General features: G+C 50.2%; 2 protein-coding genes across 7 annotated transcripts in view; one reads left to right on the plus strand and one right to left on the minus strand.

Moving 5' to 3' along the window:
* Positions 1-21100, plus strand: part of ZNF236 (zinc finger protein 236) — a 94964-nt gene extending 73864 nt beyond the window's left edge. Inside the window, exons 27-32 of the mRNA XM_033087783.1 lie at positions 3098-3285; positions 6253-6384; positions 8542-8739; positions 10911-11040; positions 13088-13264; positions 13822-21100. Coding sequence (XP_032943674.1) covers positions 3098-3285; positions 6253-6384; positions 8542-8739; positions 10911-11040; positions 13088-13264; positions 13822-13946 — 950 coding nt within the window. The 3' untranslated portion in view covers positions 13947-21100. The remainder of the gene's footprint in view (positions 1-3097; positions 3286-6252; positions 6385-8541; positions 8740-10910; positions 11041-13087; positions 13265-13821) is intronic.
* MBP (myelin basic protein) overlaps positions 19803-26529 on the minus strand; it is an 89139-nt gene continuing 82412 nt past the window's right edge. For all 6 annotated transcript variants that reach the window (XM_033087780.1, XM_033087782.1, XM_033087779.1 and 3 more), the window contains 2 exons: positions 23853-23969; positions 19803-21286 (listed from right to left, as the gene is read on the minus strand). In XM_033087780.1, coding sequence (XP_032943671.1) covers positions 21242-21286; positions 23853-23969 — 162 coding nt within the window. In that variant the 3' untranslated portion in view covers positions 19803-21241. The remainder of the gene's footprint in view (positions 21287-23852; positions 23970-26529) is intronic.

The following is a 26529-nucleotide window of genomic DNA, read 5'->3' on the forward strand; positions in this document are numbered from 1 at the left end:
GTGTTTACCTTAGAGTCAGTCAGTTCCAGACCAAGGCTCAGGCCACACCAGTGAGAACTGAGACATGACCTCGTCAGAGACGTGCCTCTTCTCAGGTGAGCACTGAAACACCCACTCTTGGTGTTCCCACATAAAACTTTGTGGCAGTCCTTTCTATCTGAGCGTAACGAACGTGCATGTGGTGGTTGTCAATTCTCTGTGGGAACGGATTGGGTTGAGGCTTATCAGCTTCTGGGGCAGCTCTGGCTGTGTGCATCCCAGTGGAAGCCATTAGAAGAGGAAGCGCGTTACCGTTCAGGGATTTATGAAGAAATCCAAGTGCGACAATTGGTCAAAATTCCACACGCAAAACAAAGCACAGGCTTTTGCTGAGATGTGTGATATAGGGGTCGGAGGCCATCTGGATGCCACGTCCTGGTGACATTCATGCCAAGGCCTGACACAAACACTTTCCCTAGAAAGTGGGTAAGTGTGATGTATGTAACCCTTTCAGAGGCAGAAAAGTACTAACAGAGGCTTAAACCTGGCATGACTTTTTAAGGAATTTATCTCAAAATGGCATCATCTTTTTGTTCTGACCATAGTTCACTTGTAAGATAATTGTGATGAAAAATCTGTTCTGCTTTCAGTGAACAAAAAGAGCAATTCTTTGTTTACTAGTCCTGGTAAGGTGATGCTAGCCTTCATTTCTCCTAGATGGACAATCAATTCTCATCTCCCAAGTGCACAGAAATGGTAACATTCCCCATTGGTGGGTACATTTTAAAATTAAGAGGACACTGTCCATACTTTCTCCTTGGGGATGAAGGGCCAGACTGACGAGTGCATCTTCCCTGGTCCTGTCACCCCCACTTCCTCTATTGCCACTTTTTTGTTAATCTCAAGGAAAAAAAACTGATCTTTTGAACTGCTTAATGAAATTATAATTAAGTTTTATAGGAAGTGCTAAGGACTTAGACCAACAAAGGTTTAAGACAGTGCTGGGTTTGGTGAACACGTAGAATTTATTAATCCTTTAAAGATAACTTCTTTTGAGTTAGAATCATAAAATGAAGTGGGACTGAGATTGCTGTGATGCGTCCTACAGGAATAGTGGTTTTAGAAAAAAACCAAATGGGGCCTGAAAGTAAGAAGTCTACAATCTTTGCTTAAGTATTGAATCTTAATTTTCATGTTAAAAGAGTATTTAATTTGAATTTAAAATTGTGGCTTCTAGAGCTTTAAATACATTTTTATATAATTAAGAGCTATCTGTTGAACAAATGTAATTATAGCTCTTAATTAGTTCTTTGAATGCGTGCCTAAGGAAGTGCCCCTTTTTCCTACCTTAGAGCACATTGAGGACAGCTCTACCCGTCCTGGCATCTTCCTCCTCGTCTGGGCGCCTCCCTGTTGGGAGCAGGATTCAGGTTCACTCAGCACACTGCTGGGTGGGAACTGGACCCGGAAGTCCTGGGGTCTTCTCACCGCCCGTGTCAGGTCCCCTTGAGTTGGACGGACACACAGGCTCGTTTGCCCTGGAGACTTCTTGCTGCACAGTCCTGGCACCTTGCACTTCACGAGTCACCAGAGAGTCAGGGACATTTCTGTGGTGGGGGGAGAAGAAATGCGGTTCCTTGATGTCAGGAGCTCAGGGGAGGTTGGCAGTCCTGCATCTGAGCTGCAGTGAAGCCCGTCAGCTCCGGCTCTGCTCCTTGTCAACTCTTCACACGGAGTGCGGCCCCACTGAGTGTTGCGTTGCCCGGCCACGCTCCCCTTGTAATTGCTCGAAGGGCCATTCGTGCAGCCGGTCAGCGGTCGCTCCGCCCCATTCTTCCTTAGCTCACCCTCGGCTCACGTTCAAGTCATCCTGCAGGCTCGTTTGTCAGGTGCGTGGAGATGACCTGAGCAGGACGCACGTTGGCTGGCGTGCTGTATGTGGCGTGCACAGAGCTTCAGCACTCCCCTTCCTGTGTGCCCAGGAGCCTCCTGTGCCAGGCGGGGCAGGTGGGAAGGGCCTGGCCCGGTGGCTGCTTCAGCCTCCTTGTTGATGGTTACCTGGCTTTGGAAGGTTCCAGGTGTGTGCAGCACTCTGGGACTCCAGCAGTGGGGTCTGTGGATGCCTTTTACCTAGAGGGCTCCGGGCACAGGTACAGAACCTGGAGCCCTCCAGGTAACCCTGCATGCCCACTGGCCCCGACTCTCACGGGCTGTGGCTGCGTGGGGCCCACTGCGCAGCAAGGGACCCACAGGGCTCGGCTTCTGCGTTGTCTTTGAAGCCGGCCGGCCAGAGCGTTTGAGCTCCTGCTTTAGTTATCCTCTTCGTACTGCGGTACGGGCACCGGGGATGGTAAATCGTGTTTGTCAGGTGAATGGAACGGTGGGTTGTGATTGTGTGTGGGTGTGTGTGTGTGTTGTGCTTACAAGTGAAAACTTAAAAATATATTTCTGTTGGTGCCACCCCAGGCACCATCAGCCGATCTCCTTTGTCGGGGCGGGTGGCTGAGTTTCTGATTTGTAGATGAAAAGGCCTTTCTGTGCCTGATTCTGTCCCAGTACCTTCCTTCCTTTTAGCGCTGGCTTATAGGGGAAAATTGTTAAAACGTTTTGTTGTCTTTTCCAAAGACAGTTCAGGTGCCATGCAGGAGAAATTAGAATAAGTGGACGGAAAGGTGATGACAGTGGGAACACACGCAGAGGGCGACTCTTAGTCTGTGGAGCTGGCAGTTCTGGTGCAGGGGCTCACGGCTGGTTCCTCTCTGCAGGCTACTCTCTGGTCCTGGCGGGACCGTGTCCTGGAAATTCTGTGTTCCCTTCTGCATCGGTGGCAGTGACAGGGACTGGAGGATCACGTTCTTACTCTTCTTTCACTGTTTCTTCCTCTAGGTTACATTTAAGAAGCAGAGTACATTTAAGTATAAAGATACTGTGAAACGACAGCTTTTCCATAAAATGGAATCAAAGATTCTATAATTTCTTTGATGCAATTTCAGAAGTTTAGGAATATAAATGCTGATTATGACAGATTAGTTCCTTTATGAAAGTCGTTCTTCCCCCGCCCATAAAATTTAACTTACCCAGCTTATCCACTGATCTGCTCGTTCTACCTTTTGTGTAGAGCTGACCGCTGCGGCGGGGAACCTTTCCTCCACGACACCGACGTCTCCGTCTGCTGTCGCTGCTCAGAACCTGGTCATGTCATCAGCAGGAGTGGGAGGTGAGGCCAGCGTCACACTAACTCTGGCGGACACTCAGGGCTTGCTCTCGGGAGCACTGGACACAGTCACACTCAACATCGCTTCTCAGGTAGGTGCACACCTGTCGTCGCAGTGCAGCTGCAGCCCCCGTGCATAGCGTGATCTTGAAACTTTATTCATTGATTCTTCCCTTGATGTCTCTTGTGAACGTTTTCTTTCAAAGTTCAAGTGGGTTTTTTTTCTGATTTACAAAAAAGTCATATGTTAAGTGCAAAAGGGGGAAAACAAGACCATTGAGATAATATGGAAACGTATTTTTTAAAAATCTACCACCAGAGGGAAGTAAGGCTAACATGTTAGTGACAGACCCTTCTGGCCCCCATGGGCCTGGAGACTGATGCGGATTTGGACATTCTCACGGGAATAAGCCCCCATGTGGGAGCTGTGCATCCCCTTTCTGCTCTGCGGCGCACTTCCCAGGCCCAAGGTCTGACTGGCTGTTGAGCAGTTAGTTCCAGAGAGGAGTGTATTGAGGCCATCACGTCGGCTCGGGATGTACGTGGGCTTCCTCGTGCCCTCAGTCCCTCCTGCTCTCAGACGGGCCGGGTCAGGGGTGTGCGTCTGAGGGAACGCCTGGGGCAGAGTGTACGTAGAAAATCATTGTGATAAACTGGTTAACTATAATTAAGTACATTAAGTCCAAAGTACATTTAAAGTCTGTGACTTTGAGGTGGCCGCCTGAGCCCAGCGAGCCGTGGAGCTGGAGCCTAGCTCCCCTCGGCCAGTACGTGGGCACCTGCGAAGTTCATGGCTACTTGGGGAATGAGAAGTATTGTAAGTTGCACCTCAGTGTAAAGCAAACAGCAAAGGGATAGGTGGCTTCGAGTAATAATACAGTTGAAAAATAAATGACTCCGACACGTTGTTCTTGTGGATTTGGAGTGTCACTTCATGAGTGTAACTAATTGCTGAGCGTTTCTTTTCTGAGACACTCGCATTTTGAATCAGGGCATTTGCATGAGCAGTTGAAACACCAGTAATACGCTAGTACATTACGTTCAGGGCTTTCTCAGGGGTTTTTTAAATACTTTTTATTTTTCAATTATAGTTGGCATTCAATATTATGTTAGTTTCAGGTGTGCAGCATGTTGGTTAGACATCCATGGAACTCATGAAGTGATCCCCCAGTGACGTCCCATGACTATCCTGTAGCTACTGGATGCAAAGTGCAGCACAGGGAATATAGTTAGTAATGTGGTAATAACGATGTATAGTGCCAGGTGGGTACCAGACTACAAAAGTCACAGGGTTTTTTTAATTAAACTTTTGATTTTGTGTTAAGTTTAGACTCACAAGCGATTGTAAGAAATAATACAGAGACCCCGTGTACGTTCACCCAGTTTTGTAGCATCTTGCAAAGCTGTAGCGCAGTGTCAAGCAGGTGTCGTCACCGACGTAAGACATCGATGTGCCCCCCCGCAGGGGTCCCTCAGGCTGCCCTTGGCTGGCCCTGTCTCCCTCTGTGCCGCAGGTGGTGCCTTTCCCACAGGAAGTTCCCTGATGGATGAGGTGTTGTTAGAGCCATCTCAGTCCTGGTTTCCTTCCTCTCCCCACCCCCAGTTCTTTACCTTCCCTGTTGGAAGGCAGCTTGTGTTGTTCTTCTGAGGACATCAAGGAACACCTCACCTTCAGCCACAGGGCCCCAAGCGCATGGACCACGGGCTCGGTGGTCAGCCTGGGGGTGCCTGGTGACCCTCGCCCCTCTCCATCAGGCCTGATGTTCACTGTTCAAGTTCATGTATTTCAAGTGTTTGCGTTACATGGAAGTTGTGTTTAGAATCAGCTTTGATTGCAGCAGTGCTGATTCTATACCGTCCTATTTACGTAGAGTCAGTGCTTATAGCCATAGGAGGGTCACTTCACTGAGCTTCCTCTGCCCGCCCCCCCAACCCCACCCCAGCACATCCACTCGCTCTTTGTCTCAGGTTCACAGTCAGTGGCCAAGGGGATGCTGGAGTGGTAGTAAGCTTGAGAGTAGCTTCGTATTGTACAGCAAAATGGTGTGTGTTTTGAAACAAATAAACATTCTTTGTACAGACACACACACACACACACACACACACACACACACACACACACAGACACACACACGGTGCCAAAAAAACACATACACATTTTAAGAAAGGAAAACTATTACAATTGTAATACTCAATATATATCAATAGCAAAAGATGAATACAAGTCACGTCTGACTTCTGCAATGACAAGAGGTGCTCAAAGTGGTTACCATCAGCGTCCAGACACTTATGATTACAGCGATTTACTGCTTGAGCAATGCTGACCAAAGTGTCCACTTGGCTACACTGTTTTGGTACCCCCGGTATGTGTGTGTGTGTGTGTGTGTGTGTATATATATATATATATATATATGCACAGCTATATACATATACATATACGTATATAAAATAACTTTATTGAGGTGTAATTTACAAACCATAAAGTTCACCCATTTATTTCAAGTGTACAATTTAATGGTCTTTGCTATATTTACACAGTTGTGCAACCATCACCATATCTGATTTTAGAACATTGTGTGACCCTGAAAAGAAACCCGTACATTAGCAGTCACTCCCGTGTCCCCTGGGCCCAGGCCCACCCCAGCTGCTGTGGTCCCTCCAGCCCCAGACCTCCAGCCACTGAGCCTTCCTCTCTGAATCTGCCTGTTGTGGACATTTCAGCACATGTGGCCTTTGCCGTAGCCTCTCTCACTCACTGCACTGTTCGCAAGGCTCTTCTGTGTTGGAGCATGTGTCACGTGTGGGTCCTTTCTGTTCTCGGATCGTGGTGGTGCATCACAGCTGCACCACGACTGTCCCTCCCTGTCCGGTTAGTGGGCCCTTGGTTCCCCTTCTGACAGTGACGTACAAGGTGCCTAGCGCATCTGGCTTCTCAGTGGAATTGCTGAGTCACCCAGTGATGCTCTGCTGCCCTGGAGGACCTGCAGCTCGTTTTCCACAGGGACTGCCGCCTTAAAGTGCTGAATTGTCACTGCATTTATACCCTTACTCTGTGCCAGGGCCAGCAGTTCCCAGCCTTGCTCGCCGACCCCTCCCTGTCGGGTCCCGGAGGAGCAGCCTCACCCCAGGTCATTCTAGTGAGTCACACGTCCCAGCCGTCGTCGGCGACCTGCGAGGAGATCGCCTACCAGGTACAGAGCGCATGTTCACCCACCACCGGGGGTGGCTTTTTAGAAACCTAGATGCAGATGCAGGGTCAGGGGTGCACCTGGCTGCCTGGCTCGGGGGCCTGGGGCACTTCTGAGGGCGTTCTGCCGTGCGTCCCGAGTGAAGAGTGGGTGTGATGGGGGCCAGGGCTGCGTGCTTGGACGACTGCTAGCGCCTTCCACTCGCGTGTGGTTTGTGTCTCGGTGGGTAGGGCCTTAGTACTACAGAATGAGACGTAGAACGAGCAATGTGTCAACCTGGTTGTAGATTTGTTAGTATTGTCTTGTATTTGCCTGCTGAGCAGATCTCAGACAGCCCTTTGCTTTTAGTTCTTTTGGTAGCTTTCCTTGAGGTACCTTTGCTGGTTCTTTTACATCTTGCTGTTCTTTTCATATACACATACATATGCGTGTGTGTGACCTATTGTCGTTTGACTTGTCTTTCTTCTTAAAACACATGTTTTGGGAGACCAACACATTTAGTAAACGATAGTTCTAAACATAGAAGTCTAAAAACTCTTTCCTTAAAACTTTTCACAGTTAGAAGTAAAGAGCAGGTAATAATCTCTTAATGGAAGAAGCACTAAATTTTATGCATAAGTAGTTTTACCAAATGAGTTTTAAGGAAATTACTCAGTGCCGTTCAGTCAGCAAGGACTTTTCCACAGAGACATTAGACGTGGCCAGCACTGAGAATGTCCCCCAATCTGGCCTAAGTAACTAGCTGAGTTTTACTTTCTTTAACGTTCCTCGTCTCAGGGTCCCCAAGACCACACTCAAGTTCAGTGATGCACTGGGGGGCTCAGAGGATTCAGCACAATCTGTGACACTCGTGGTGACAGTGAATGCACACAGATTGCGAATGCTCATTTGTCGTGGGAGGAATGTGAGAGTCAGGTGTATTTCCAGGTGTATTTTAGGATAACGACTGCCGATGAGTATTTGAAAGCATTAATGAGAATATTGGCACCTGGACCCCAGGGTTTGTTACAGTTACTGTGTTTCCTTATGTGCCCTTTGTTTTAATTGTGGTTTTTATCTGCAGCCTGGAGTATCATTTATTCCAGTGGTTTTTAAACTTTCTTTGACTTACAAGAAATGTTATATGTTTTACTCAGTGTCCTGAACACGTGTTCTTTTGTTTCTTTTTTTTTACACACCCAGACACTTGTGGAAACATGCATGCCTGACACAGGTGTCACGAAAGTAATTCCTACCCTTATGACATGTGACATATTTGTATTATCTGTGCTCTTCTGCTCTTTTCTATTTTATTCCTTTTTTTCATTCCATTCTTTTTTTTATCACAGCACTGATTACTAATATTAGAGAAACTTGTAGAAACCTGTCCTTGTTGTTTTTTTCTTTAAATTGTATCCATTTCTGTATATTCTAGTATTATGAGAAAGTATTTGATAAATTGGAAATAATTGACAAATTCCATGTATTTTCTTTATAGTTGTTTGTAATTTTCTTTCACTAAGTCATCACATAGAAAATTTCATCTGAAAAACTGAACTCTGTTGTTTATAAAGCTGAGTAATAAAGTCCTTCTGCTTTATTTCTTTATTTTTAGGGTGGTAATGGCACCCCATTAAAATGACTTGAAAGATCCAAAGTTTGGGAGAATGCATTAATCCAATCAAAAGCTGAAACACCTCCTGCCCCAAAGTATCGTTGTAGTACAGTTTGCTGAGGAAGTGATGGCGTTTTTCCACTCTATTGTTTACACTTGTCTAAGCGCAAAGCAGCTGCGTAAGAGCATTTCCTGATTGCTTGCTGCATGCCAGGCGCTGCTCCCACACCTTTTCTGTGTCACCTCATTTAAGCGCCACCACGCCCTGATAGGCAGGTGCTGTGATTGGTTATTGTTTCCCAGGTGAGGAAACAGGCCCAGAGTGGCGGAGCCAGTAGCATTGGCACTGGATTTGCAGCGGGGGGCGCTGTTGTGCAGGTGATAGCATCCTGTTGTCTGAACCCTGCTCAGTCAGGGCCCCTGAGGCATCCCAGAGCGGTGTGTGCCGTGCTGGTGACACACTGTGGGCTGGGCGTGGCCGTGTTAGTATGTCTCCTCTGTTATTTGTCACCTGTCAGTTCGCAGACTGCTGCTGTCAGTAAAGTCGCTGATCTGATCCACTCCAGGTAACTGACGTCTCTGCCAGCCTGGCCCAGGGCAGCCAGCCCGAGAAGGAGGGCCGGCTGCACCAGTGCCTGGAGTGTGGCCGCACCTTCACGTCGTCTGCCATGCTGCTGCAGCACAGCAAGGCCGCCCACGGCCGGGAGCGCATCCACGTGTGCCCCGCGTGCAGGAAGGCCTTCAAGCGTGCCACCCACCTCAAGGTAGGTATGCCACCGGCCGGCCACCTCGGCCACTCGGCGGGCCGCCACCCTTAGTCAGTGTTACTGGACAGGTGTTTTGAGGGAAAGCTCAATGGAGGTAAGTGTATTTAGTGGTCGTTTTAGTTTTATTAGGCCTATGGGGTGGACATTATTAGCAGGTTGCATATCCATGTGCAATTCTCAGTCAGGGTCTGATGCAAATTAAAATGACAGTGAGACACTGTTTCTCACCTATTAGGAGGCAAATGTTTAAAACCTGCCAGCAACTGTTGGTGGGGCTGTGGGGAAACTGGAAGCCCCGTAACTGCTGGTGAGACTGCAGGTTGGTGCACCTTTCTGCAGGGGAACGAGGTGACAGACAGCTAACCAGACCCTGCCTGCACACACCAGGAATCGGTACAAAAATACTTGCAGGCAGGGCTGTTCACCACAGCACTGCTGGTGGCTGCAGACATTGAGCACCACCTGAGTGCCTGGCCTAATGGTGAGACACCCACCCAGCGAGGACGAGGGAATGGGGGTGAGCTCTGAGGGATTTCCCTGACCCGTAGGGAAGTGCCTGCTTGGCGGGGATGTGTGCCTGCGCCCTTCGCTGCTGCTTAGGTACCGAAAACATCATAAGCAAATCATGAGGCAGTCCCACACTTCCTTCCTCCAACCTCTGACGGAGTCAGTCAGTAGCAAACCGACCGAGAGGGCCGCTGTCCAGGCTGACAGCCGGCAGGGCCACCAGTTCTTCCTACCGAGTTCTCTGAGTGGAGGAACCCCGGTATTAGCATAGTTGGAAGAGGACTCAGCTTCATGTTTCAAATCCCAAATACAAAATGAACCCTTCTCGCCTGGTGTGTGTGCACCACTTAGAACTGAGCCATCCCCATCCTGCCTCGGCTTGAATTTGGCTGCCGCTAGGATCGCCATGATATGGTCCCACGCGCAGTGTCTGCAGCTTCAGTGTCCTGATGTGTAAATAGAGTATCAGTGCTTATACTTTGTGGTCATTTGGAGGAATGGAAAGTGCTTGCTTAGCATCATGCTTAACTTGTAGTAGGGAGGACAGAAATTATAGGTACGGCAGTATTGTCGATAGAGAGTAAATCCTTGTGAAGAGGCAATAAATGAAAATAAAGAAATTTCTTAAGATTTTTAGATACTGTATTTTACTTATTATATATAAGGCATACCTTAAACATTCTGAAATGGTAAGGATAGTGTAAAGACTAAATCTGTCATTTTGATACCTATAAATTACATTTTCTTGATGACCTTCAGAAATTGGGAATTAAAAAAAATTACGTTGTGCCAGAAAATAAATAAGGAAGTGTCAAACACACACACACACACACACACACACAGTAACAGGAATATGTCAAAAGGACACGGGAGCCAACGGAAAGAGCTCCTGGTGGCCAAAGCTGGACAATTAGAGCAAGAAAATCAAGTAGCATTGGATTATAACCCGCAGTACAAAATAAATCTCTATGAGTTCTTACTGCTGTAACTGGCGGATGGAGTAAATCACTAAATGCGCAAGAAGAGACCAATCTCCCGGGCAGGGGATTTCTGCACACGCGGCTGCCCCCGCTCCTTAGGTGTGAGCTGCAGACTCACTCCCATCTTTCTCGGGAGTGCCCAAGGGGCGGGGTGAACACACACTAACGCCACCCGACTGCAGCCAGGTGACCAGGTCAGTATCAGCAGTCAGGAAGCGTGTTGCGGTTGTTCCTGACACTATTGGATGGAACAGCCTCTGCCGCCCGACACCCAAAACCCTGGTCTAATCATGAGAAAAACGTCAGACAAGTCTCAGCTGAGGGACGGCCCACAAGCTCCTGAGCGGTCCTCTTGAAAACTGTCAAGGTCATCCACAGAAAGGGAGGTCTGAGGAACTGCCCCTGTGAGATGGCCCGGCGCCTGGCCCCTTACGGTTACCCAGGCGCAGGCTCCGCGGCCTGGGCTCCGTCTCCCCGCCACGCCCAGGCCCCGCCCCTCGCGCCGCGCACCGCCGCCCTGCAGGCTGACCAAGGAGGACCCGTGGGAAAGCCAATCAGAGACCAGCCTCTTGCTCCAGTTGCCACTGACCTGAATCCCCTGTTGTTCTAACTTGACTGCCAAGTCTGTAAAGTTGCTTTATGATCTTAAGTGTCTCTTCATTTCTATGGACTGTTTAATAGGAGCATATGCAGACACACCAAGCTGGCCCGTCTTTAAGCTCCCAGAAGCCGAGAGTGTTTAAATGTGACACTTGTGAGAAGGCATTTGCCAAACCGAGCCAGCTGGAGCGACACAGCCGCATCCACACAGGTAACGTAAGCTGTGGGATTGTGGGTTAGGACCCCTTGCAGCGACCTGCAAGTGAGTGAGCGAAGAGCGTTCTGCAGGGACGTCCATGCACGACAGGCGTGTATTTAGAAAGCAGGCACCACGCATTCCACGTATCCTGACCTTTCCATCAGGTCAAGTAGAAAGTGTGCTCTTTACATCACGACTGTTGGAAATGGAAGCTGGCAGGCAAAGGCTGCTGCTCGGGCCTTGCGGGGCTTCATCCTGCCCCTTCCTGTGTCTCCAGACTTCTCCTCCCTGGCTTTTCCTGTCTCTGCCTACGTCTGCCCAAGGCCTTCATCTCAGAGAAAACACCAACAGCGCGACGACGCCAGCCCCCTTCTCCCTCTGCCCCTTGCCCAGCTCTGTGACCTCACCCTCACCCTCGTCCGCCGCAGCGGCTCATGACTCCTGCAGCACCGTCCCGTGCCGGGGACCCTGCAGGCTGCCTCTGCCCAGAGCTCTGCTCTGCCCCACGGCCCTGGCGTTGGCCCCTCCTGGTCTGGTCTCCCCGCGGGCCCTGCAGCCCTGTGTTCACACAGCAGCGTCACCGAAACCCAGAGACAAGTGTGCCACCCGTGCCCGTCCTGTGACCCGTCCAGCCCTAATCATCCACGCCCTGGTCCCTGCAGCACCCCAGCCCTGGGAAGATCGCCCTTGTCAGAGTTTCCTTTGCTGGTCACCTTTTCCACAGCCCTCCCTCCCTTTGCCCAGCCACCTCTGACTCGCCTCCCGATGTCAGCGTGGACACCCTGGCACCCCCACCGACGCCAGGGTCCTCCTGGTGCTGCCAGCAGAGCGCTCCCCGTCACAGCCCTTGCTCGGCCCTGGGGCTCACGCATTCTCAGCGATGTCAGCAAATGCAGCACTCACTGGGTCTTCAGCAAGTAGCTTTTGAGTGAAAAACAAACAACCGTGCTGTCACTCGTATTTATTCGGGACGTAATTGTAAGAGAGAAACTGCCTTTTATAATAGATGCATATGAAGGGCTTGGAGAGACCACTGAACACACGTCACTGTGACGCTGCTGGCTGTGCGTGCGGCCCACCCCTGCTCACGTGGGTGCTCTGTCCTCAAACCAGCGAAGGCCCTTGCCAGCTTCTCGTCTCTCCAGCTTCTTTCCCGCCTGAGCCCTGTGCCTGTCAGGCGCACGTGGGTGGAGCCAGCCCGCCAGCTTACGTGCCCTTTGCACTCAGCCCGAGTCCTCTGTGACCTTGACCACATCTGTGCCTGCACTTTGTCTCCACATACCAGTCACTGGTGTGCTGTCCTCATTGTCACATCCCAGGGATTTGTCGTGGCCAGTGGCTGGGAGGGGGAACAGACCTAGCCTGACACAGAGGGACGTCCTGGGAGGGTGAGGGGTGGGTGCTCCTGGAGCTGCTGCGTGGGGCCTCGTGCTGACTGGCGCGAGGTCCAGCCAGGTTCATGGGAGGGGACTAGGATGCAGCCCAGCAGAGCACACGGGATCCCGCCCTTTAGGCCAAGGGGAGAGACTGGTGCCAGTCCTGGGACAGGCCAGGACTCGGTCCCTGGGGGCTCAGAGGTGGGTGTGGAACAGCGAGAGGAGGTGGCCTGCCAGCCCGGGAGGGTGAACGCAGCACCGGATCCCGGAAGTGGGCGCCCAGTGGGTGTTCCTGGGGCAAGCTCGCGGCAGACGTCAGCTAGGCAACGTGTCCTTCCATTTTTGTTTCTGTACTGACTTGAAAGCAATGAAGTGACATTTTTTAAAGTATTGTATGAATCCTGCTTTCATTTAAGTGGGTTTGATCTTCTCAGGTCCTCAATGTCTTTGCTTTAGTGCCCAAGTGTATCACACTTTGTCTAAATTCTCTGTGCTCTCTGTTAATTTCTGGATGCTTCTAGGCCTTTGAGCAGCTTTGGGTTAGTTTTGCCCTGTGTGTCACCATGGAGTGGGTTTGCTAGGACCGTGTGAGTTGGCGATCTGGCTGATGGTGGCAGGAGGGACATTTGCAGACGTCTTCCCTGGGCCATGTCCTGGCACTGACCCGGTCACGTTGTCCCCAGGCGAGCGGCCCTTCCCCTGCGCTGTCTGCGAGAAGGCGTTCAACCAGAAGAGCGCGCTGCAGGTGCACATGAAGAAGCACACGGGCGAGCGGCCCTACCGCTGCGGCGTCTGCGCCCTCGGCTTCACCCAAAAGAGCAACATGAAGCTGCACATGAGGCGGGCGCACAGCTGCACGGGTGAGGGGCAGGGGGACGGGGCTCACCCTGTGAGTGGCCAGCACCTGGCATGTCCCCAAGCAGTGAGTGTGTGTCCCCCAGGTGGTCAGCGCCGTGTCCTGTCCACTTTCCCACAGCATGCAGTCGGGCCGTGTGTCGGTGCCGGGGCCTGGTGCTGGGGTCAGTGCCCCGACAGCAGGTGCAGAGCAAGGTGTGGACCCACAGACAGGCCTGTGTGTGTCCCCAGTGACTTGCTAGTGCCACTGCGGGCCCTTGCTGTCCCCACACAGACGTTGGAACGCTCCAGTGTCTGTGAGGGGAGGTTGTGATACGCACCCTCTCACCGGGCGCGGCTGTGTTAACAGAGCCTTTCCGGAGCGGGCACAACGCCGGTGGGCCGCCTGTGCCGGTGTTCCGGTAACAGCCGGCGTCGCCGACGGAATTGTTGAATCTGCCGCTGCAATTACTCTTCTCATTGGGGTGGAAAGCACGTCAGTGTAGAAATTTCTCGTCTATTTTGTGTGACTCATTTTGTGCTGCTGGCCATCTGAGACTGTGCTCGTGTGTCTACACTGCAGGAACTTTGCAGGCGTCCGCCAGCCGCCAGGAGCAGGGAGGCGAGGAGCTGAGCCAAACGCTGCACCTGGAGGAGGTGGTGCCCGAGGCCGCGAGCGAGTGGCAGGCGCTGGCCCATGTGTTCTGACCCCCGCAGGGACCGTCGGGGGCGGGGGCTCCAGTTTAACTGCAGAGCAGAGCGCTTGGGGTTTCTGTTGGGAAGCTTCACGTGTCAAACATGTTACCACAGTAGTTTTTTAGCTCTAAAATTATCTAAAGAATCATTGTGTTTCAGAGATTTACAGGAAAGAAACTGGGGGTGTAAAGACACCGTTGTGGTTCGTCTGCAGATCACGGAACTCAGGTACTACAGCCGGTAGCTCCGCCTTCGCCCATGGCCAGTGCATCTAGTCGGAAGGTTAACGTCCTGACTGGCATTGTGGTGGGATTCCTTTGTATTAGCAAAGACAGGCGTAGCATGGAAACGGCCAGATAGGTTTTCCTTCGTGCTTTCTGTTGTAAGAAGCACAGCTTATAAAACAACCATAAGATAAAGTGCATGAAGTCCAGAAAAAATGTTAGAACACACAGGGAAGTTGTTTCCATTCTTTTCTCTGTGCGTTTTGAAATCAGTAGAAATTGACTCTTTTTAGTCAACGGTAAGTTAGTAGAACTAAAACCGTGAGAGATGGCTGGACCAATTCTCTCTCCATTACAAACACCTAATCATTAGTGACAAGAAGACAGCATCTGGAGCGTAAACATGGGGGACAGTAAACCCGACACGGACGAGGATGAAAGGCCGTGTGATGCCACTCCGGCCTCGACAGCAGGCACTGGGGTTCCTGGGTCAGACCCCTGCGGACAGCGGGAGCCGCACGCTGCAGACGGGGCTCATGGGAGCTGAAGCCCCTTGCCCACGTGAGCAAGACGTGCGTCTGTATTGCAGGGTGGGAACCCACATGGGCCCACGATCGTCCCCTCGTGCGTAAGCACGTGTGGTTTTTATTTCAGGGAATTCTTTAGTATCTATCATCAATGGTGCCACGTTCAACGTCCCAAACGAAACCCACCCCGCGCTGGGGCGGGGTGTGTGTCCTTCCCACAGCATTCCAAAGATGGAGCGTCCGTCCTTCGTGTGACCCCCCCCCCAAGATATTTATATGTTCTCTATATAAATGCATATGTACATACACAGGTATGTCGGCCTCTGGCTGAGCAGTATATTTTGTAAATACAAGCACTGACCCAGTTACAGAGAGCGTCAGAGTTCTTACCTCCACGAGCACTTCAGATCAGTATTCTCTTCATTTTGTTAATAAATGGATCTCTTTTCCTTGTAACATAGAGCTGGGGTTGTTTTGTTTGTGTTTTCCAGAAAAATAATTGCCTTTATTTTCTCTCATTGCCTCCCTGGTTTCACAAGAGAGCAGTTTTATTATAAATATTGTATGGATTTTGTATATTAAGAGAGGAGCTCGTTTCAGATTCCTGAAAATAGAGACATTTCACTGTTATTTTTTGAAAGGGCATCTTTGATTTTTTTGTTCTTGTTCACTTTCGGATATGTATATAAGTAATATCGATGGTGATATAAAAACTTTTGTTATGTGAAAATATTTAAGTCAGAAAACTGTTAAATAATATTACTTTTTTTTCAAACTGCTTTGTGTATTGTATATTTTTTTAAGGGAAAAAAGCCTTATTTGACTTATCCTTGTGATACTGGACTTGTTATATATATCCTGAGGTTTTCCTGAATGTCAGCGTGTGTACCTGGCTGTCGTCAGTGTATTCAAAATAATTGTAATTTTGCCAGAGTTTTAAAGGTTCTGCTTTTAATGCACTTTCTTTTATAATTTTGTATTAAAATATTTTAGAAGTGTTGATTAATTCTGGTGAACAAATATCCGCAAAGTTGCAATTATTGGAATTTTACAAATTTTGTTCTTGTTTATTTATTTTGGTTTTGGCATTAAATGTCATCTCAGGACGGTCTCTAAAAGGGGTTTGTTTAATTCCTAATTGCACAGAAAGCATAGTTCACTGAACTGTATTGGTGAACTGCCTGTTTAAGCAAAAGGCCTTACAGGTGAGTCGAAAGCCTACTTTTATTTTGGTTACAGAAAAAGAAAAAAGAAAAAGAAAACCTACCAATAATTAATTTTGTGAGTTTTCTGAATTTATTAGCAGGCAAACACAAGACATTATTGTATTATCTTGATTTACTTCCTAATTATAAAAGTTGCTTCTTTGCAAAACATTCCTTGAAAATATCAAGTTTTGTAAAGATATAATTTCACTTGGATCTTCAGTGGAGTACAGGCTGCTCTTTATATTTTAGTGGTTGATAAAGTCTTCTGATGAGATTTCTAGAAGCCTTCTGCACAACCAGGATTTTGAGAATAGATAACTGTATTTTTAGAAATATCTCATCCTAGCATATCTGTTTTGGAATAACAATAAATAAAAAAATGAAGTTAGGAAGTGTGATTAATTCTTTTTTTTCCTTAAATGTTTAAGAAAGTTTGGCATATGAATTAATTTCAGGTTCAGATAATTTTTCACAGAAAAGAACTTTAATATTTAATATTTTGCTTTTCCTCTGTGAAGTTCAGGGAATGACAGCTTACCCTTGCAAGGTCTATCTGAAGAGCTTCCAAGTTCAAAAATGAGGACATTGCTCAGTGGCCGGCACGCTGCCTGCGTGTGCTGCAAGCGTCCTCACTGTCCTCAGCTGTTCTCATCAGGGCCCAGGTTAGACACACCCTGGTGGTTTAGGTCCCTTTTGAAAGTTCCTGCCTGGGACCCACTTCTGAGGGTTGCAGTGCTTAACTAACCTGAAAGGATGAAACACCGTCCCACAGAGACTGAACCCCGATGGGTGTAGTTTATAGATCAGTGCATGGAGGGTCCCCTCCGATGGGTGATGCAGACGTGGGCAGGTCCATAGAATGGCATGAGATTAAAACAAAATCATCCTTTCAGAGATGGAAAGTCAGATCCCCTTTGCCGCACACACCCCTGTCCTTTTGCCCCCACACACGTGCACACCAGCCTGTGGCCCGAAGGTGCAGCACATCAAACTGCCTCTTGTCCTCTGACCATGTGATCTGGGGACCTGGAAACCTGTCCAAATGAGGACTTGCCATTGTCCCTTTTCACGGGAAAATTTCAGTACCATCCAATTTCAGCATTGAACTAGGGAACGCTGCTTCAGGACAATATTTTGTGCTCCCCGGCCCATCGTCATGTTTAAGGAAATGTAGATCTGGATTTCACAGTGATAGCGAGTGTTCTCTGACTTCTAAACTCAACACCATTTATGTGCAAGAGACACTCGCGGTCGTACAAGACTCAAAAAAGTAGAAGTGGATTTCTGTTCTTCACGTGGATTTTCCTCTTTGCAGAAGAATATTCATGACTCACAAGGAGACACATTTTTAACAAAGCGATCATCAGATTTATGTAAGACGTTTTTGAGAAAATACGTAGGATACGTGGAACTGCTTTCCGGTTAGTATGTTAGAGAGCTCTCATGCCTGTTTTTCTCATGCATAGTTTTTCCCCAGGAGTTTATTTCAAAGTCAATACTATGCTCCCCCCACCACCAAAAAAAAGTTAATCCAAGGCTGGATCGCTGCTAATTAATATATCCTTTTTCTAAAAATCTATTGTACCGAATGAAGCAGAGATGAAATTGTACAATTGATATTTCTGAATCTAGATGTCTTCTCTGTTTGCAGCTAATCTATTTATGTAACAGGTGTTTTGGAATTTTTAGAATTTCAGAAGTGCCTGCATACAGGTTTGGGACCTCTATGTCTTTACCTTACTATAGTGAAGATTAGCACTTTAAAATCTAGTTGTGTCTTTGTTGTTTAAAAAGTGGGGCAGTCAGACTCTTGTAGGGTTGGATGCCCTGAGTTTCCCCAGGAAAGACACAGGCTCCTAAAGCCAGTGTCCTGTTTGGTCACTGCTGAGCTGATCTGAACTTAGCCCCCTTCCTCAGTCACACGTGGGTACCGATGAGCACGGAGACGACATGCTTGTTTTTTACAGGGGTGATGAATAAAATGCTTAAGCACTAAAAAATGAAGACTAAGTGGCAGGAGCAGTAGGCAGTAATCATAAAAGATTTCTCTAATCTTTTTTATGTGTAATGCTTCACAGCATGGAGACTTTTGTATTAAATCAAGATTTGTAATCTATTTGACACATTCTAAAATGACAGTGATTCATTCTTGATTCACCACTAAAGAAAAATTTTAATTTTTTTATTTACAGAAGAATTTTTTTTATCTTCAGAACTGTTTCATGGTCTGTTTATACGTTGGATGATATTTATTTAATCCAATTTTGTACTACAAATGGATAGTTATGCCAAAAGCCACTTTGCCGGCCTTAAGAATAATAAAAATAGTTTTTGTATTATTTGAAAGCTCCTGTATATTTACTTGTTTGGGCTTTGGGTGAGTTGTAACTGTTTAAAGATGGATCTTTCCTTTACGTCCCATTTTCAGTGTGAGTTAGCGCACAGAGCTGCTGCCGTGGCCAGGAACTCAGATCCCCGGGTTGGAATAGTGCGAGGATGTCTTATTTTCTGTCCTTGAGGGTATTTTGCACTTTCTCTCTCGTAAGTAAGACATTTGAAAGTGACTTGAAATGAAGTGAAAATCAGAATACCAGTGTCTGTTCCTGAGGTGGGTGCGGTACCGGACTTTCCCGGAAATACCAATGGAGTTAGCTCATATTATAGCATCTAGTCCTTTGTAAAGATACGTTTTCAAACTTTTGTAAGTTCGTAGTTTATAGAGCCATTATCCTGTCGAAATAACAAATTAAGGATCTCTTTCTTCTTAGTTCACTTTTATTTCTACCACAGACTGGGGACTCCATACACTTTTGGACTGAAGCAGCTCAAGTGATCTGACTCCTCCCTGGGCTTTGCTCAGAGGGAACGGGAAGAAGCTCATTCCACCTCCTGGCTTGTTTGTCCCAGGGGGCTATCGCTCTACTGTTTTAAATATGGTGGGCGGAGGAAGGTCGGTTCTTTATCAGGTAATGGGAAGTGTGTTCCCTGTACAGTGGATTGCCTCAACTATTGAAAATGCTTCTCCAGGTGAATTTTTCAAGAATGCTTGGCTGTGTTACAATGTGAGAGCGTTTGTGTTTAAATACAAAGGCATGAGTTTGCTGAGCCCCCTGGGCACTGTAGAGCCGCGGCAGGGTGATTCGGGATCTTAGTTCAGCGTAGCCCACACCGACCATTTGTAAAATGTAATGATCTTTGCAGGATGCTGCAGATTCCTCAGTCGGAAGGGGTTTGGACAGAGACAGGAGGAAGGGGTGTCGGCATTGGCTTGGAGTCGCACCTGCACGCGGGGGCAGCCCACTGCCCAGCGTCTGGCTCTGGTGGTGGTAAACGGAAACAGTCTGGGGTCTGGGGGGCCCCGCAGAAATGGGCTGGTGTCCTCCCACCATCGTCTCAGATGGGGCCTGCCCTTGCTAAGTTTCACAAATTCAGATCATTTCTCACAGCCATAATTGAGACAGAAAAGAACCTGTGGTTTTGTTAAAAGCAAAACAAAACGAAAAATGATTTCAGTTAATCTTGAAAGACAATTCTTATAGCCAAAGCAACTATGAACAAAAATAAGTGACAGAAATCACTTATTTCTGTCAATGTTCCTGCCAGTACAGTGTGGCCAAAAGTAATTTTTCAAAGATCCTGCAGTTCACACCAGCTGGGTGCTCACACTGGTGAGATAATAAAAGGTGAGTGGACTTTCAAACATCGTTTAACAGTAACTTGAGAAGTCCTTTCCCGGGAGCCGGGATCGATGCCCTGACAGGACCCCGTGCACTTTGTCTTGCTAACGTGTAAACCGTGAGGTGAGAGCGCATCTGCTGGACGGCTTATGTCCACACATCACTCTGAGACGGGACAATCGCTGTACGGGGTCACGTTCTAGAGACCACAATGAGAGGAAGACGGCGCCAATGTCATTAAAAGTTTATTATGTGATTTCACTACTCAAGAACAGAGTGTAATTTCCGTGAGGCCCGCGGTCGCAGTGCCCGCGGCTGCGCGTCGTCCCGAGTAGTGCCCACTGAGCGTCAGCTCCGATGCAGAGGGCTCGTGTCCAGCGATTTGGAGGTTTTGTTTCCGAAATGTTCTTTATGTTTCTCTTATCACTGAGGCTATGTGTTAATAGACATTGTGTTAAACCCACACTCGACATTCAGAGTTAGAACAGGATTAGAGGGGTGCACTCGGCATTACGTGGGCTATTCCATCTTCGGGAGACCTATGCTCCTGGGAGCTCTTTGGAAGGTGACAAGGTGCCAGGAGACGCGGAACTCACAAGGCAGTCAGTACGTTATGGAGGGGAGCAGGGGGAGTGTCAGCTCATGTTAGAAAGGAGTTTGCTCCAGAGGACAGCTCCTCCATGCTCGGATGGCCGACCAGCCATGCGTCTAGGGCAGGGGCAGGGACGGGGCAAAGGCAGGCCCCCCACTAGGCCTAGTTACTCAGCACGCTCACTTCTAGGAAACAAGCAGACGGAGGTTAGTGTTTGCCATGTGCACTGCCATGCCGAGCGCACCACCGGTCACGTTCGGCTCCCCACGTGACCAGTGTGACACTGCGCGGCTACCCAGAAAACTCCTACAAGTCCCACTCTCTCTGTGTTGGGCTCCCTGAGCCCCCAGCCGGCCGGCTCTGGGGAGGAGGAAACAGGTGGTTTGTGGAGGCCGCTCTGGTTCCCACTGTGCCATCACCTGATTTCCAAGATCCCGTTTCCTGCTCGAGGCCACCACCCAGCCCCTTTGCCTCCTCATCCCCTCTCTGCCACACACGAATCCTGCCAATTAGGGGGTGGGAGCAGCCCACGGCCCCGTGTCCACCACGTCACACTGTCCTCAGCTGCCCGCCCGCATCTCACGTACCGAAGCCCCCGTGGGGTGAAGCCACTCCTGACTGCCTGATCCTGTTAGGAAAATGAGGTGCCTTGGGGGAGACAAGGGGCGGGAGAAGAAACCAAAGGAAGCGCGGATCGCCAGTCCCACCACCCGCACGCGTCCTGTGTCCACAGCAGTGTCTCCTGGGAGTGCCTGAAGCCGAGGGCGGGAGAGCACGCAGCGTGAAGCCAAGGACGGAAGGGTGAACTGGAGGGACGTCGCCGTGGTCTGAGACCCCAGGACACTTTATCTCGAGATGTACAGTAGTGACCGTTTTAACCGTTTTGTGTTTGCGTTTTCTCCATGTAGCTGCTGGCCAGACATTGCCGGGGGATGCGCTGTGGCTGGCCCTCGTGTGCTCAAGTCCAAGGCGTTAGGAAGAGGTCATTTCTAGAAGTAGGGGATTTACGGGACTGGTTAAAATCGTAAGGCGGGGATATTAGGAAGCTGAGGACAGGGTTCGGGAGCAGGAGCGTGGCTTCAGCGTCTCGCCATGGGCGATCCAGACCGACTATCTCTTCCTCCCTGTGGAGAAGACACAGCGTTAGGTCAGCGCTGGGCCACCTGCACCCCTCCCCCCGCCGGTCCCCTTTCCTGGAAACCTGGCGCCAGCCATCGAGGGCTGTCCCTTGGATCTGCTGCTAGAAATGATGCCACGTGAAGCTATCTTTCCATTCTGCACAGCCTTCTGAATTTTCAAGGACCTGAAGACCTACGTCGCATAGGTCAGGCTTTTTCTGGATAGTTCCGGCTTTCCCCCAAAGCAGCGTCCTGCCAGCAGCATAGGATCCACACGTGCACGGTCTGCACGCACGCGCTCACTGAGTCTGTCAGTATCGTGTGTCCCAACCCCCGGACACACCACATGTGACTCAACACTGAGGTAAAGGTGAGGACCACATCATCCCACCATAGACTGTAAACTCCTGGGGTTTTAATGAGCCAATTAGCACCTGACACAGGCCAGAGACCTCCTGCCAGTGGTGGGTGATTTGGCTTGGTTGCTGATGAGCCACTGCTCTGGTGGTGGAGGTGAGCCTGTACCTGGGATCACCTGGAACTTGCAGGGATCACGGGTCCTGTCCTTGAGCTGTCACATCTCCTAGGGTGAGGCCATCAAGCCTCATACAGCAGAACCTTTCAATGTTAAGTGAAGCTGCCTACGGTGACCCCACCGGTGGTTCTGAAAACCAGTCGAGAGGAGGAGACAGACGCTCCTGTTCTTGTCAGCAACCGAGGACACCTAGAGCGCGAGGCGTGTGGAAAGTCACGCCTTCCCCACCACGAGACCGCTGTCCTATAAGCCACAGGTGAAGTCACACTCATGGGGCAAGACCCCAGCACGCGTGTGCCCACGACCACCGGACGCTGCTGGGGACAGACACAGCAGGCCCCTACAGAGCCGTTGTCGCGGGCCATGCACCGACCACCCCCATCTGCACAATCTCATCTTTCCTTCTTCTGCGGAGGAAATCCTACAGGAATGCTCATCTCTCATCCAAGAAAGATGAACCTGAAATCGTCCACGACTGTTCTTCTCTGGACTGGGTGCCGTGGGCATCATAGCGTTTCCCTGCCTTTTCCACTGGCTTCCCTGTCAGAACAGATGCACTGTCTCCTGGGCTGGCGTCTGTCTTCCTCACTACATCTCTCTAGGTTGGAGAGGGGTCGACTGGAACACCTTGTGCGTAGTCGTGACTGTGGCGGCGGCTAACGCAGCCCCAGGCTGTCGGGCAGGGAAGCCGGTGCTCTTGTTTGGCTTGAGAGGAGGTGAACACGGTGGCTCAGGTGGCTATTCCAACGGGGACATGGAATGCGCGAGTGATTGTTCCTACTGCCGTGAACATCCGCTCTGCGTTCAGGGTGACGTGCTCTCCTCTGGATGAGATCAGTGTGGGAACGCCAATGCCCCATGGAAGGGGCACCCTGTCACCTCTCAGGGACCATCCCACTGCCCTCCAGCTGTAAGCCCTGAAGGGTGTACGTGTTGCTGGAGCCTCGGCTCTGCGGCCACAGAATCCACAGGTCTCCCTGATGGTCCATGCAGTCTAAGGAATTCAGAATCCAGTCCGCATTTTTGCTAATCTCTACTGGGGATGCACGACTGGTTTTTCGACACTAAGTGTAAGTTATAAGTCACACTGTGTCAGTCTCTCCCTGGAGCCCCTGTGACTCTGCCTTTCAGAGTCACTACTGTCCAAAGCCCTGAGGAGGCTCACAGGGCTTACCTTTCCCACCCCATGTCCTTCTGGCTGCTGCTGGTCATTCCATGTCACTCACCCTTGTCACCTCCCTCCTCCTGAAACCCACTGAGGCCTTTTCTGTTCTCCTTTGGTCTGGAGAGAACTGTCCCCGGGGTGTGGCCAGAGAATGCCAGCTGCTCAGGAGGCCCTCTCTGGCCACCCTTCCTGGAATGGTAACCACCTCTCACACACACACAAAGGTACAGGGCGCTCTCAGCCCCTTCCTGCCTTTCCCTCCATAGCTCGTGCTGGGGACGTACAGATGACCAGAGGACATTCTGAGATCTCCAGGCTTCTCAGCACAATTGTCGTCACTATTAGAATAATATCAGCTGCTCTTTCTGTGAGGAACCTGCAGGCACCCTGTGACCATGCTGTCCTTACCACCTTTTACTGTCACTATGGTTTCTGTCCATGTCACCCTACTTTATGGAGCAGGAAACCGAGGCTCAGAGAGGTCACAGGCCAAGGACACTCAGCCAACAAATCTGGGCCTGGTTCTATGTCACTCCAGCATCATAACCAACGGGACAGGCCACCTGAGTGTTTCTGAGGATGCCTCGCCTGGTCCGACCATCCCCATCTTGTCACCTTGTCCTGCTCATTTCCTGGGGGGCAAAGATGCTGCCGCCTGAGCCAGGAGCCACCTGACCTTCCAGCTGAGTCAGCGTCTGCAGCCACACCCCCCGGCACAGCTGTGGTGTCGTGTCCCCCACCTGTCCTCAAGCTCCCCTCGGAGCTGGCCCCGTGCAGTGCTGGCTCAGAACTCCTGAGAGAATGCAGTGAAGAGGCCGCCCACCCGCCCACCCACACACACCAGCACCCCAGACCCTGGCTAACTACGTTACCAGTTTGAAGATTCTGGAAAGGGTGCTCTGGGCGTCGGCCCTGAACCCCTTGTGAGCCGATTTGTAGTCGGAAGCTCTGCCCCCGTAGCCAAATCCGGGCTTCTGCCCCTCGGCTCCCTGCAAGACAAGGACACCGTGCTCTGCTTCCAGCCTGTCCCCAGGAGCCCCACCCCCAGTGGCCGGTGACCCGGGGGGCTCAGTGCCCTCCCTCCACGTCTGTCAGCTGCTGGCCTGTGCCAGGCTCTGTTACGAGATGTTCCCCAGATGCTCTTGTTCCAAAGGTCAGTGTCTTTTCTACAACAGCTGTCTCCCTGCTTCACGCTGTGTGGTTTTCAAGAGAAGGAAACATCAGCCACACAGGGTAGACAACTTTTGCCCACATGGGTCTAGAGGAAGGGGACACAGGAGATGGCCTGTGGAGCACGCAGGCTGTGTGCGGCCTGCTTTCAGGTGGTTTGCGCAGACCGTGTTCACGTCCACTCTGTCTCCTAGAGACCCAGGGGCAAGGCCTTCAGTCACAGCCTTCTAAAGTCCGGGGACAAAGTTTGAGGTCCTTGGCCTAGAGGGGCCTCTCTCGACCATGACGAGTATCGTGGCCTGGAGCCTGAGCATGAACGCGGGGTTCTGAGCAGGCGCCCTGGGCTCCGGAGCTGCGGCCACCAAGGGAGGGGGCAGGTCTGGGCACCACAGCACAGCCCAGGAGCCAGCAGCCTGGATGGGTCTCAGCCCCCTCCCCTCCGCTGTGTGACCGTGGGCAAGTGTGGGACTCTCTCTGAGCTTCAGTTTCCTCTTCTCTAAAATGGGGAGCACAGCGATCCCTTCCTGACAGGGTGGCTGTGAGGACACCATCAGTGGGTGTCCCGTTCTGAGCATGAAGCTCTGAGATTGCGGTCACCTGCTGCCCCCAGCGCCCATCCAGAGAGGGTGACACAAGTTTTCTTTGTGGATCATAACGATATCAAATGGTTGTGGCAATACAAGGATGCTTGTGTCCTGAGTTTATTTTCTAATACGCCTTAGCTGCGATGGGACGTTCCACTGTCAGTGTGAGAAAGGGGTGGGACAAGCTCTGGGTGTGTGGCCACGACTAGCACTCGGGGTAAAGGGCGCTCCAGCCTTCGGTGCCACATCCCCTGGGGGGCCAAGCAGCCAGCCACCCCCAGGCTGGGGTCTCTGCCCCAGGAGCTCTACTCGGAGGGCAAGGTCTGAGACGTCACTTTGTTCTGCCAACAACAAATGGGAGACTGCGTGGTCCTCTCCTGAGAATTCTAGCAAAGGGAACAAAACCATCTCCTGATGGAGACCCCGGAAGGCTTTCCTTCAGCTTACAGTCCTTTCAAATTTCATCAAAGTGTTTTAGGGCTGGAGGGAACTTGGAAACCCTGTCATCCCCCTCTTTATGTTAGAGGAACTGGGAGATGCAATCTAGAAGGTTCCAGGTTCTTCTGGTTCACCTCTCTCATCCTGGGACCAGGCCCATCTGCCCAGGGCCCCCCACACAAGCTACACAAGGCAGCCACAGCTGCCTTCTCGTTCAGCCTGGGCTTGGGGACACACATGGGACATTCAGGTCCTAGGTGGCTAGCTTCATGTGAAGATCTGTTTCAAGGTTATCAAGTGTCCTAAGGGACAGGGGTGTGTGGCAAGAACGTGCAAGCCTGCATACTAGAGGGAAGCCAACGCTGCCCTTGGATCCTGGAGGCTTCCACGGACACGGCCTCTCCACGATGGCACACAGAGGGATGGGTGACAGTTAAAGAGAGCTGCGCCAAAGAGAGACACACGTGACGTGGTAGGAGCCACACTTGCCCAGGCGAACGCTGAATCAGTCTGCCTTACTCTATTGTTTTTCTCCCAAAAGAAATAGTCTGAGAAAATTAAATTCAAGGAATGGTTTTCAGATTAATAATCTGCTTGACTCTTCCTCCTTTCACATTCCTGGTCACATACGTTTGGCCCACCTAGAATTTACCAGAAAACATACAACATAGTTTAGAAGACGGAAGTGGGGACTTCAGAACTCCAAACAGGAAGGGAACCCTGCAGCTCCAGAAAGCAGGCGAGCAGGCAAAGGAACTATAGCAGAGGAGTTTGCTTTGGAGAAAAGAAAACATTGACACACGTGAGTCGGACCAGAAATGGGAGAGACGGGAGGAACGCAAAGCTCTTGTTTTCCGGCTAGGGGCTGGGTTGAAGTGGCCTGGCAGGAAGCAGGCTTCTGTCCCCACCCCGTCCCCACATGCAGTGGGGACTTTGTGTAAAGTCCAGCGTCCATGCCTGGAAAGCTAAGAGACAGATCAAGTGGTTACTTAAAGGGAGGTTTCAGGGTCAAAAATGCATTTCGTTCTTCAGTCTCACTTGGTCTCCTGCTGGTACAGAAAGTCACAAATTAATTGGCTCTGAGTGCTAGCCCATGTGAATTTTCTACACTGTCACCTTTTTGTAAAGTCCTTAGGTCAAGAAAAGCTCAAATGTATTGGTATAAAATGTTCCAGCAAATATATCAGTTCATAATTCAATGTCACAATGTGTTGGAGAAACGTAGGAACTTTACGAAAACTTTCTTCTGCCTCTCTCTGCGGCGTCTTCCCTCCCTCTTTCCTCGCATCCCTTTCTATATTTCCTTCCTTCCTTCTTTCCTTCCTCCTTCTTTCCTTTCTTCTTTCCTTCCTTCTTC

This window comes from Rhinolophus ferrumequinum, chromosome 19 (genome assembly GCF_004115265.2).
Source record: "Rhinolophus ferrumequinum isolate MPI-CBG mRhiFer1 chromosome 19, mRhiFer1_v1.p, whole genome shotgun sequence".
NCBI lineage: Eukaryota > Metazoa > Chordata > Mammalia > Chiroptera > Rhinolophidae > Rhinolophus > Rhinolophus ferrumequinum.